This window comes from Labeo rohita, chromosome 10 (assembly GCF_022985175.1).
Source record: "Labeo rohita strain BAU-BD-2019 chromosome 10, IGBB_LRoh.1.0, whole genome shotgun sequence".
In the NCBI taxonomy this organism is placed as follows: domain Eukaryota; kingdom Metazoa; phylum Chordata; class Actinopteri; order Cypriniformes; family Cyprinidae; genus Labeo; species Labeo rohita.
This window is the reverse complement of record NC_066878.1, coordinates 14,658,818-14,673,255: the sequence shown is the minus strand read 5'-3', so window position 1 is coordinate 14,673,255 and position 14,438 is coordinate 14,658,818. Positions and strand designations below refer to the sequence as shown.

Here is a 14,438-nt window from a genome sequence, read left to right as displayed (position 1 = left end):
AGTTGTGAAGAAATTATGTTTTTGAGGAAAACATTTCAGGATTTTTCTCCATATAATGGACTGATATGGTGCCCGATTTTGAACTTCCAAAATGCAGTTTAAATGCAGCTTCAAACGATCCCAAATGTGGTTGTAAACAATCCCAGCTGAGGAAGAAGGGTCTTATCTAGCATAACAATCGGTTATTTTCATAAAAATAATACAATTTATATTGTTTGACTGAGACAAAACCAACTGTGTATATATGAACCATGGGTGTTTTTAACAGTTTAAACGCAATAGAGTGTAGTTTAGCCGCAGCTGGGATGTGCGTGCTCGTAAAACCATACATCAAAAAGTTTAAACTGGCAAGGCAAACAGCCTTGTCACTTTTACACAGACTGTAAAAAACAATTTGTTAAGTCAACTTAAAATAATTTGTAACCTGGCTGCTTTAAAATTTTAAGTGTAGTCAACTCAAAAAAAGTTTATTCAACTTGAAATGTTAAATTATACTAAGTGACAGCTTAGATATTTGAGTTGAATCAACTTAAAATGTTAAGGCAGCTAGATTACTTACCCATCTCTTAAGTTTAGCAAACACAAATATCTAAATTGTTACTTAACAACTTAACAAGTTGAATAAACTTATTTTAGCTGACTGAACTTAAAATTTTACGGAAACAGGGTAACAAATTATTTTAAGCTGACTCAACAAATTGTGTTTTTTATTTTTTACAGTGCAGTTTGAAAGCGGTTAAAATGAAAAAATATACAAGTGTATGATGTGAGGGAATAACTTGTAGAGATCTGCCAGAAGCAGCAGTCATTATGAACCGCTGATTTGTACGGAGACATCTGATGACCAAACACCACATCATAATTAGCATTAAGTGTATGTAAACTTTTGAATGGGGTCTTTTTTTATATAAAGACCCCATTAATATACTTGAAAGTGAACCCGGGCCGATTTGTGTTCACAATGCACGTTCTTAGCGAACCATACCTTTAGCTGAAAGCGAACCGTACGAAGACCACCACCCGAGATGGTCTCAGTTCAGTTTGCATCTAAGGGGTCTGAGATCGTTTGGAGTGTTTGGCCAAATATCATGCGAACCACAGGCAGACCCCTGAAAAGGACCAAGTGTGAAAACATCCTTAGTCTCCGCGTGTTCGCTTTGTAAACACTGCGTCTGTTCCGTGTGACCTTTCAACGTGGTTCAATAGTACGTAACGTCGTGAACGCGCATCCCAGAGCCTGTGTTACATGATCTTTTGTGCTTAAAAAGCATACTAATTTTTATTTTCCGAAAAAATGGCACATCGTTTCACTAGAATAAGACCCTTCTTCCTCGGCTGGGGTCGTTTAGAGTCCTTTGAAGCTGCATTTAAACTACATTTTGGAAGTCCTGAAATGTTTTCCTCAAAAACCATAATTTCTTCACGACTGAAGACAGAAAAACATTAACATCTTGGATGACAAGGGGGTGAGTAAATGATTTATAAATTGTTGTTCTGGAAGTGGACTTCTCGTTTAAAGTGTACACATTTTCAGTGGTCAAAAACAAAATGTGGGTCACTTTGCATAAAGATGATATTAGTTTTTTTTTTTTTTTTTAAAAAAGAGGAAGGTCTGAAGAGAAATAGTGTTGAAACTAGAAAGGTACATCAATATGGCTCCGGGAGGAAATTTCTTAATTGTACACATTTTCAGTGGTCAAAAACCAAATGTGGGCCACTTTACATAAAGCTGATACTTTTTTTGTAAAAGAGGAAGGTTTGAAGACAAATAATGTTGAAACTAGAAAGGTATCTCATTTCCTCCTATCAAAACAGCGGCATTGAACATACCTGAATGGCATAATTATTCTTTTTCCAAAATTTTGTGTGCTTGTACCTCAAGCAGTGTTAAAGATATTTCAGTATTATTTTAGATACTAGTGCCTAATAAGCTTTTTTTTTTTTTTTATCGTCAGTTTCTAGTTCCTGTATCATTCAGTCCCGGATATGGGTATCTCATCTGAGATTCATATTCAGATTGTTGACTATTACCAAATTTCAGTGGTTGAAAACCAAATGTTGTTCACCTTTCAAAGAAGCTGATACTCATTTTATTTAAAGAACAATGTCTGAAGAAAAAAAATATGTTGAAACTGTAATTTGGCTGCAGATCTCAGGAGAATATTGTCATTTTGACCCCCTCAGCAAAATAGCGGATTAAACAGTAAATAAACATCCATCACATTTAATAATTTTACTTCCATTATATATTTTTTACTTTTAATATTTTTACTATACATGTTTATCTTTTATCAAATTGACAAAATCAAACATTTGAGCTGGGGAAATTCTGAAATTTGGTTGATTTGACACAAAATGACCCTATAGTGTTTCATATAAAGCATGTTCTAGAACATTTTTTTAGTCATTTACTGTATAAACAGGTTGTTCTGGCTGGATTAAATATCAGCGCTCTGCAATAATTACAAATAAAAAATAATTGAAAGAAAATTAAAAATAATTAAAAAGAAATCAAAACATTATTCTTTAATTATTCTTTTTTTTAAACAAAATGTACAAGTAATATTAATGATAATGTGAGATAGGAAAACATTTTTGGGCTAATTAAACATAAACATATAAATATAAACACAGACACACATGCTAACTAAAAGACCTTGAGAAAAACAAGTTTTAAATACACAGTCAGGATCCACAAAGAAATTACTTCTGGGTGCAATGACACTGGAGCACATTGGCATATGCAAGCAATCGTTCTTTTCAGTTGGATACAAATGGACATTTCCATTACGCCGGATGTGCTAATACAACATTACTGCAACACTGTAAACTATAAGTCTGTGGAAATCAATTAATCACACTTAAACTGTCTGCGAGTATGAGAAGATGTATAAACGTAAAGGACAGCGCTAACCTTGAACAGAAAAACTGGGCATTTTTAACCACTGAAAAACATAGGTTGAAAAACATAGATGTCTTTACTTACCAGAAATAATGGAGGCGAGTCGAAACTCATCAGAAAGATGCATTGGTTCATATGGGGAGGTCTCATACAGTTCTTCTCCTTCAAAATAACACAAAAAACATAGAAATATTAGACATTAGCATTGTTTGGGTTATACAGGAATATAATGTCCTGGTTAGGAAAGACCGTACGGGTTACTTAAGTATTTTTTTCAAATACATCTCCATCTTGCAAAGGTTACATGGATAAATAGAAATTCTTAATTCTTTATGGCCAGACTCTTATAAACTCTAACACTGTTTCAAGTACACGCTCTCTCTAGAATTACAGCTCAGCAGTCTTTTGTCCAGATTTGTACTGGCCAACAATCACAAATGAGCTCCCCAGTGTTGCATCCCATTGGTTGTATCCAAAAAAAGTCTGCTGTTTTCTAATCCAGGGCCTTGAGCTGGAGCCCACAAAGAAGTGCAACCAATCTGCTAACTGGTCCCAGCAGAGGCGCCGCTATAACAATGAAAGCTGTGACACTAGACCTTCAACAGACTGATGTGAGGCTCTCAAATGAAGACTTCCAGCTGTCTGGCTCTTTAATATCTTCCTTTGAGACCCATACAAAAAGTTTGTGTTGGGTGGTTAGCACAAATTCTCCAGACACATTAACACATGGTGCTCATTTGGGAAACGCACGACTGAATGCGCCCTGTGTACCAATTCTAGCAGTCTGCTTCTAATTTGGAGGGATTCAAGCTGATCATTAAATAGATAGTTCAGTCGAAAATGAAAATTCCGCCATTATTTACTGACCTTCATGGCATTCCAGACTTATGATGTTCTTTCTGCTGTACAAACATAAAAATACGATATTTTAAAGAATGTTGGTAACCAGGGCTGTCGCTAGTGGAAAGAAAGGTGGTGAAGACTGCCTGAGGCTATGTCTTAAAGGAATAGTTCACCTAAAAATGATTACCTCATGATTTATTCACCCTCAAACCATCCTAGGTGTATATGACTTCCTTCTCAGACAAATACAATCAGAGTTATATTAAAAAAAATGTCCTGGCTCTTCCAAGCTTTATAATGGAAGTGAATGGGTGTTGAGATTCAAAAGTCCAATAAAGCATCCATCCACCATAAAAAGTACTTCATATGGCTCTGGAAGGGTTAATAAAGGCCTTCTGAAGTGAATCGATGTGTTTGTATAAGAAAAATATCCATATTTAAATAGATTTTTTTTTTCGTATTGGAATCGAAACTAAGAATTGATAAGATTTAGGGCTTGATCGACCAAAATTTTAATAGTCACAGAAAAAAAAATAGACAGGAAGTGACAGACAGATCGTTAACGACTGGTGTATGTGGTATAGTACATCGGACAGGACATCCAAATGCTCATCATTCATCGATTCATCAAATGTGGCTTTACATCTGAAATATGTAAGTAGTAGCAACTTTACATGGCTGCTCAATCTAACGTTAGCCTGGAAAAATGTGCACTATTGAAGTGTCTGTGTGGAGTGTGGAAGCTGAATAGCAGCGTGCTCCCTACATGACAGATGGAGGCGCCGGTGCGGTCCCTTGCACTTAAAATACGTCATTTTGGCTCATACAAATAAGAGTGATATGTTTATTTGTGTGCACTCAGAATAACAACGAAACGTTGTGCTTTTGTAAAATAAAGCAAACAGGATGCACTTTTTGTCATCTCGGTCTCTGTGAACTTGAGCGTGAATCTTCAAAACTCAGTGTATACTCGTCTTACAGACATGAAAAATATAAGCTAGCAATAAAGAGTGAAATTTTAAATAAACCAATTCTAATAGAAACCAAATATTCTCAGATTATATAATCCGTATGAAACGTGTAGGCGCATCCACTACTGCGGAGATGATGAGCCAGTGTCACCAAAAACAAAGAAAGCGCTACTTTATCAATAAATAAAAACGTTAATGCAGTCTCCTTGCTGTTTTTCCCTGAAACATTCATACTTATTATATCTGCCGGGTGCGCTGTGGCAAGCTTTTTTTGTTTGCGCTTGAGCTCTCATTAGGCTGTGTAGACAATTAAAAACTCATTATTATGATTTATATGGTTTATTAAATGTGTGAGTAATAGTCGACTAATCCTTAAAATTAACGACTAGAATATCTTTAGTTGAGGGCAGCCCTAATAAGAATTGGAATCAATAAAATTCAAATGATACCCAACCGTAGTTACCAACATTACTCAAAAAATTTCTTCTTTTGTGCCCCACAGAAGAAAGAAATTCATACAGGTTTGGAACAACTCAGGGCTCAGTAAATGATGACAGATTTTTTATTTTCAGGTGAACTATCCCTTTAAAGAGATAGTTCACACCAGAAAATAAATTAATTAATTTACTTGCTCTCATGTAGTTCCAAACTTACGACTTTCTACTGTGGAAAGCAAAAGGTATTTTTTTTTTTTTTTTCTCCCATTTATTGTACAGTATGGATACTGACAGAAGAAAAAAACTTTTAAAACTGAATATATTTTAAATATATTTTAATGCATTTCAAATATATATTTTTTTATAATATAATATAATATAATATAATATAGTGGGGTTGCAAAATCTTGTAAAGTTTTCAGATATTTTCCACCCCTTTGCAACCTTATATATAATATAATAATATAATATTTCAATATATAATATTGATTTATGCTGCTTGGAAAAAAATAATTAGGGCTATTGATTAATTTGGTGTGATTAATTAATGTTATTAGTTTCATATTTCAAGGATTTAGAGCAAAATATTCAATATTTGAAAAAAAAAAAAAAAAACTTCCAGCATTTTTGATCATTTTCAAAAAATGTTCTTAGTCCCCAGAATATTTTATTTTATATGAATATCTGAACGTGCAATATGCAATAAAGAACAGAGTAAGTAAATAAATATGATTTTAAAAAATCAATTATAAAAAAAAATACAGAAAGCTGTGAAATTCCATCAATTGCGGCAATATATTAAAACATATTTAAAAAAAAAAAAAAGAAGAAAAATTCCAGACATTTTCCACCCCTTTGCAACCCTGTAATATAATAATATAATATTTTTTATTTACAGTTTACTTATGGACTATTGATTAAACATGTTAATTTGGTGTGATTAATTAAAATGAATGCAATTAGTTTCATATTTAGAGCATTTAAAAAAAATATGTATTTTAATTTTCAAAAAAAAAGTTGCCAACATTTTTAAACATTTTCACTAATTTTTCATGGTCCCCTGAATATTCTGTTATATGAATATCTGAACATGCAATATTCAATAAAGAACAACGTGTGTGAGTTAATAAATAAATAAATAAATAAATAAATAAATACATAAATAATTTCAATTTCAAATATATATTTTTGTATTCCACAGAAGAAAGTAAGTCATACGGGTTTAAAATGACATGAGGGTTAGTAAAAGACGACAACATTTATTAGTGAGCTATCCCTTTAAATTTGACTTCTCAGTGAGTTTGGATCAGTTTTCCGGTAAAACTGGGTTTTAATTAGTATCTTTTGAAAGATGGATGAAGATGAAGGTCACATCAGTCACAGATTCGCTTAGTCCAGCTGTAAATAATGACTTGTGTGCATTGGCTAGGTTTAGCTACCATATGCCAGTCACAGCTCCACACCGTGCTGCCAGGTGCTCCCGTCACCCTATGATGCTTCTCAACATCATCATCATCCCCAGCTTGCGTGTCCCTATTCCCAGCCCAATGGGCTCAGAGGGCCCTTTGGTCTCGGCAGTGTCTTTGTGCGCACCCCAAATGTTCCTCTGGCTGGGAATTCTTTTATGGGATCATCCTGGATCAAGAATTTATCTGCTGTGTCACTGTAGCTCTCCGCTATCCGCCTCCCAGCTCTGCTGCTGCTGTGTGGCCACCTTTATGTTCTGTTCCTCAATGAGTTAATCCTGCACACACGGCCTTAATCTCTGCCGTAGCAGCCCGGGGAAAATATTGCGAACTTCCAGAGGGGGAACCGCTTGTGGCATAAAATAAGTAGGCCCATGAATCTCGGAATAGAGGCGTTTGTCCCCGTCATATTTTGTGGAGTGTACTAGGCATGTATTTAGCATAAATTAGGTGAGTGTAATCTTCAAAACTCGATCCTGCTGAGAGTTTTCAGCAGGGCATTACAGAGCACAGATGCTGACATGATAAATGCAAAAGAGCGCTTATTGGCCGCGAGTTACTCAAGTAAGCAGATTTAACAATTCAGAGAACACAAGCGTACGCTGACATCGTCCTTGCCGCTGACTTTGTCCGTTGCACTGGTAAAAATTGCTGTGACTTGAAGAGTTCAACAGATGGAGAGCGTTCCCAAGATACCGAAATTAGACTCGGCATTGGGATGCTGGAAAGATTTCAAATGCACAAACTGCCATATTTTACAATTGCCAGTCGTACAATTGACCTATCAGGATATTTACTGGCACTAATGAGGAGTTTATAATGAATTGTGTCTAAAATGGATTAAAAAAAGAGAAAAATGCCCTTCAATCATAAAAAATGACTTTGCAGACATAGGAAAATGATATCATGATTGGCTGATGTGCTCACGATCCTAAACCTTTTGATTGCTTCTATCCTGAGGGCAGCAGATCTAAAAAAATATCTCACTAAACTTCATGTTTTGAACAGCCCTTCAAAACGAATCAAGAACTGCTCAGAACATTTACTATCTATGGGACCTTCCTATTACACAAAAGGTGATTTAGATTATTAAAATGTTCTTCACAGTAAGAAAATGGCTCTTTTTTTTGTCTCTTTCTCTGCCAGTGTTAAAAAAAAAGCCAGCATTTTTGATCATTTTTACAAAATAGTCCCCATGATATTTTGTGGTATGAATATTAGTGGTGAAAGTCTTTTGGTACCTCTTCGGGTCATGATTCAATTAAAAATTGATTCACGGTTTTTCCATTTTTAATCACGATTCACAAATTTTTTTACTTTCACTTTCGAGATTCGTGATCACACAGAGCGGCAGTAGGCCTACTTACCACGTATTTCATAGATGTTCAGAATCTGCAAATCATTCATTGTCAGTCATCAGTCATTTCTCCTTACTCTATTTATGTGGTAAGTGAAATATATATTATTTTAAATATGTATATATTATTGATTCACTATTTGGGCACTTCCCTACTTCCCATAATAACAAAAGATCAATAATTAATATAAAACACTTGTCATCGCTAAAAAGGGGGCAGGATGTATTTGTTTTTCCTCCTCCATAGCTGTTGCTGTTTTGTTCCGACAACATCATGCTATTATTAATATTAAATTAACTAGAAAATTGATTTTTGAAATTTGTGAATTGATGCAAATCACTAGAAGACTGAATCACGATTAATATGTGAATTAATGTTTTCCCCACCCCTACTGAATGGCTGAACATGCAACATGCAAACTGACTGAATGAATGAATGAATGAATGAATGAATGAATATAGCTGTAACAGTAAAAATACAGAAACCTGGAAAATCCCATTAAAGGTGGTGATACATATATTATATTATATTATATTATATAGTGGGGTTGCAAAGGGGAAAACTTTGTTTCCATAAATAAATAAATAAATAAATAAATAATGTTTCCAGATATTTTCCACCCCTTTGCAACCCTAAATTTAATATAATAATATTATATTTTTGATTTATGTTGCTTGGAAAAAAAAACTAATTAGGGCTATCGATTAAACATGTTAATTTGGTGTGATTAATTAATGCAATTAGTTTCGTATTTTGAGGATTTAGAGCATTTAAAAAAAAATTCAATATTCAAAATATTCTGTATTAAAAAAAAAAAAAACTTGCCAGCATTTTTAATCATTTTCACAAATTTTTCTTGTTTGTCATTTTGTTATATGAATATCTTAACATGCAATATGCAATAAAGAACAGAGTGTGTGAGTGAATAAATAAATACAAATAAATATAGCCGTAACAGTGAAAATACAGAAAGCTGGTAAATTCTATAAAAGGTGGCAATATATTTATAATATAATGTAGTATAATATAAAGCTTTCGGTTTCCAAAATAAATAAATAAATAAATAAATAAATAAATAAAAATAAAAATTCTGGTAAAATTTCCAGACATTTTCTACCCCTTTGCGACCCTAAATAAAATATAACAATGTAATGACTAAAAAAATAAATAATGATTAAATATTGCAATATTCAAAAAAAACAAAACAAAAAAAAAGAGTGAGTGAATGAATGAATGAATGAATGAATGAATGAATGAATGAAAACAAATAAATAAATAAATAAATATAGCTGTAACAATATAATATAATATAATATAATATAATATAATATAATATAATATAATATCATACAATATCATATAATGGGGTTGCAAATGGGAAGGAAAGCTTTCTGTTTCCAAAAAAAAAAAAAAAAAAAAAAAAAAAGTCTTGTAAAGCTTCTAGACATTTTCCATCCCTTTGCAACCCTAAATATTAAATAAAAATACAATATAATATATGTTTTTGATTTATTTTGCTTTGGGGTGGAAAAAGAATTAGGACTACTGATTAAACATTAATTTGGTGTGATTAATGCAATTAGTTTCATATTTGGAGGATTTAGAGCATTTTTAAAATCTATATATATTTCCATATTCAAAATATAAAAAAATTAAAAATACTAAACTAATTCTCATATAAAACACTAATGAATAAAGGTAGAGGTAATTCTTCAGCACAAATTGGTATTTGATTAACTTGTGATTAATTAGATTAATTGGCACATCATGTAATTAATTTGATAAAATGTAATTGCTTGACAGCCCTAATCAGAATACACTGAATGCTTCTGAATGGAGAAAGATGAACTAACAGAGCACTTAACCTGCGAAACTTAACCTGACCTTGAAAAAACAACCTGATTTATACCCTTCTATGGTCTACAGTCATTTCTATAGTTATATTATGTGCATGGCAGAAAACAGATTCAACAAGGCCGTGGGTTTTCATAGTAACCGAGCTGAATATTAAGTTTGCTCGGATGGATACAAGTCAGCAGACATGAGTCAAAAAAGCTACCAAGCCAGCTTGATTAAAGTGTGCCATTACATTTTACACTGTCTTTGTGTCACCACTTTTAATTACCTCTGACAATAAAAGTTGGCATAATTTCTAATTAACCTCTCCGTCGTAAGAACGCACTCGGTGCTTTCTTCTTGTAAGCCAGGGCCTTTGTTAGAGAAACATCTTCAATGGCATATTTCAGACTCGCTCTGGGAGCACGACTTTCAGATAAAGACTGTCCCTGTCTCTGGATTTCAACAGCCCGTGTCTTCTCCTCATGGAGGCGAAGATGTAACGGCATTGAAAAATCCTCTCATTAGCCTATGGATTTATCCTCCTCTTACATTAAAGTTTAACTGTGAAGATGTGTAAAGAAACTGTGTTTCCCAGCCACAGCCTGATCACTAAGACTCAAAAACCCCTTCATCCACACCACACCACACATCTGTTCCTTTTTGCCTCATACACTGTAAAACTGGATTTGCTTTAGCATTACCATTAATATTAATGGTAATAAAAATGGACATTATCGTGATGATAATCTTTTGTTTGTTTTTGTTTAAATCTTTTATTATTTATTTTGAAATATTTTATAATATGATACGATAATATCTTTATTATTTCTATCTATCTATCTATCTATCTATCTATCTATCTATCTATATCTTATAATTATGAATCATTTGCAGTATTCCTCATTTTAAGTCCATTTGAATAAAAGCATCTGCTAAATAAATAAATTTAAATCTATATTTTATTTATTACAATTACAGTTTATTACGGTCTTTTTCTGATGATGATAACAATAATCAGAAATACATGATAATAATAAATAGAATAATGTTTACTTTTTTTACTTTTAATCTTTTGTATGATTTAAAGTAATCAATTAATATATTTTTTCAGTTTTATCTATTATCTATCTATCATCTTTATTTTTTATTTAAATATTTTATTAGAGATTTGTTTTAAATTATATATATATATATTACTTATTTTGTTTTTAAAAATCTTTTTAGAGTGACAATGATGAATATTTATTAATTTATAAATGTATTTATTAGTTATTCAGAACTATAATTTTCTTGATATAAAAATGTAGAATTTTTTATGATTTATTTTAATATATTTAATTTATTATATTATTAGATTTTTTAAAAGTTATTTATTAATAATAATACTAATTTATTTTTTTTAATAATGACATAACAATGGCAATATATTTTTATTTATTAATTAATTAATTCATACATAAATCATTATTTTTTCAATGCATCTTTAATGTAAAATACTGTCTATATTTTATTACAGTTACAATTTATTCCAATCTTTTTTATGATGATCTATCCATCTATCATTTCTTTATTTAAATATCATATTAGTGATTTGATTTTTTTTTTTTTTTTTTTTTTTTTTTTTGTATTATAAGGTATAAACATGAATTGCTTGAATAAGCCTTTTCATAATTTAATAAACCCTTTAATATTTTAATAATAATAATAATAATGTTACCTTTTTAAAATCTTTTTATAATGACAATTGATTATTTATTTATTAGTTAGTTACTCAGAACTATAATTAATTTATTTTTGTATTTTTATAAAAAGTTATATATTTTTATTTTTTATTATTTATTTTAATATATTTTATTTATTACATTATTTGATTTATGAAGTCATTTGATAATAATTCATTTGATGAAGTCATTTAATAATAATAAAAATAATAATAATATATTTATTTTTATTTTTTTTAAAAATGACATAATAATGGCAATATCATATATTCATTCATTCATTCATTTATTTTTCCGTACTTAAATTATTACTTTTTTTTATCTATCTATCTATCTATCTGTCTGTCTGTCTCTCTGTCTATCTATCTATCTATCTATCTATCTATCTATCTATCTATTCTATCTATCTGTCTGTCTCTCTGTCTATCTATCTGTCTGTCTGTCTGTCTATCATCTATCATTCTATCTATTTTTTTACATTTATTTTACTGTTATTTTTCATAATATGATTTTTTTTTTTTAAATTATTATTTAACATTTCAAATGCATTCATGGCAGAAAAGGAAATAATCAAATGGATCAATAACCTCAAAACTGTTTGGATGGAATAAATCTCCCAAATATTGATGTTTGACGAAAAGTCAAAATTATTAGAAACATAACCATTCAATAAATGCACTGAGACTCAGTGACATCAACAGTTAAGAGCGAAACTTGAAAGTGGCTGCATATTTTTATTCTAGAACATTTAGTGCGTCAGTTCTTACACCAACTCATCTGATGTCTAATAAGGGCTCTTGAGTAAACCGCAGTTCGTGATGTACTTACTTTCCAAATATACACGTGATGCCGCAACTTATTATAAGCCACAAAACTCTATTATACTCCCTTATGGCATTGCGAAAAACAGTAACCGTCATTAGGAAAATGTGTCCCTGCCATGATTTTTAGCAAAGAATCCATTAGTCAGATCCATTATTGAGAAGCACCAGGACCTGATTGAATAAAACATTTCTGAGCTTTTGAAACCTTGATGAATAATTACTGCCAGAACATGCACTCTGATTAGATTTTATGCAAAAAAGGCAAAGTTGCATTTAGCATGCCTTGTATTTGTGCGCTCGAACAAGCTAACCAGATTCTAGATGATCAGGTGGATGTACACGACGGGTGTCTGTCACAAGCAGCACGAGGGTCTCTGTGGTGTTCAACGTAAGTGTTTGTGCTTATATGAGCCTGATCTATTATTATCACTATCAGAACTGGTTCAGTCTAGCTGAGCATGGCTCTGTCACCGCGTTTCTTTTCTCTTGCCACCCCCAGATATGAACCGAACCAGTCAGCAGTAATCAGAACAACAACAACAAGAACGCTGTTCAGAAAGAGACTTCGGGGGATGCTTTTGAAATTGCTTTCTTCTTTTAAAATCAATTAGACCACACAAATTCCCTGCTTGAACAAATCTGGTAAAGGACAACTTGTAATGTCGGTGTGAACTCGTTTGTATTCATGCATAAAGTCTACAAGTACATTTTTGTATGTTTGGAGAACTGAAATGTACAATATCAACATTTTGACCGCATTTACATTCTTGTTACAATCTTTTCTAGTCTACTCTTCTAGTCTGCTAATTGGGGCTAGAGGAAACTTTTGGAGTTCAATACTCAGACTCATTTATCAGCAAATGAGGAGAAACTTTTGTCTAAGAAGGACCATTTTAATGATACATTTATTTATAAATGGAATTTATAAGAATCCACACTTTGTATGGGTGAATTTAATTAGCATCACAGCAAGTGTAAAATATATTGAGCGAAACACTACATCTACTTTGTGGTGTAATATTAATAAATATTAGACTGTTTTACTGTGTGTGTGTGTGTGTGTGTCATAGTACTGTGATATTTGTTCTGTTTTTTATTTTTTTATTTTTTATTAATGTTATTTATGTTTTTTTAAATGTTATGTAAATAAACTATAAATTAATTTTAAGCAACTTCATATTATTTAATAATTCAGATATAATTACAATATGATTTAGTATAACTGAATAATATAACTATTCAAAATTGCATTTTATATACTGTATACACACAGCATAATTATTTTAAGTATATTAAATGCTTATATTGCATGTGTTTGTATTCTGTGTAATATAAATATTTAATAATTCTCTTAATAATTCTCTTAAAATTCTCTATTTAATAATTTAATAATTCTCTTTAATATTTAAATATGTATATTTTTATATATGCATGCACATACACATTTAGTTATATTGACAATTATTTAAAATAATTTATTGTTAACATAAAATGTTAAAATAATGTATTTCTTGTTAACAAGAACAACAATGTATATACAGAAACATCAATAATATTATTAACCTCAAACAATATGTACCGAAATATTTCATATTAAAAAAATATTTAATATTTAAATCATTTTGCAATAATTTTATATACTATATATATATTATATTTCAATCATTCTGCTATATATATATATATATATATATATAGCAAAATGATTGAAATATATATTTTTTTAATATGAAATATTTCGGTACATATTGTTTGAGGTTAATAATATTAATGTTTTTGTATATACATTATTATTATTGTTGTTGTTGTTGTTGACAAGATTTTATATAAAAAATAAATAATTTTAAATAATTGTACATTTAACTAAATGTGTGTGTACATACACACATATATACATATATATATATATATATATATATATATATACACACACACACACACACACATTTAGTTAAATGTACAATTATTTAAAATTATTTATTTTTATATAAAATCTGGTCAATAATAATAATAATAATAATAATTAATAATAATAATAATGTATATACAAAAACATAAATATTATTAACCTCAAACA

The 14,438-nt window shown here is 30.7% G+C and overlaps 1 protein-coding gene across 1 annotated transcript in view; it reads right to left on the bottom strand.

Annotated features, from left to right (window-relative positions):
• The window catches only part of gfra2b (GDNF family receptor alpha 2b), a 71,882-nt gene that overhangs the window by 41,529 nt on the left and 15,915 nt on the right, over nucleotides 1-14,438 (bottom strand). The window contains exon 3 of the mRNA XM_051121082.1: nucleotides 2,987-3,064. Coding sequence (XP_050977039.1) covers nucleotides 2,987-3,064 — 78 coding nt within the window. The remainder of the gene's footprint in view (nucleotides 1-2,986; nucleotides 3,065-14,438) is intronic.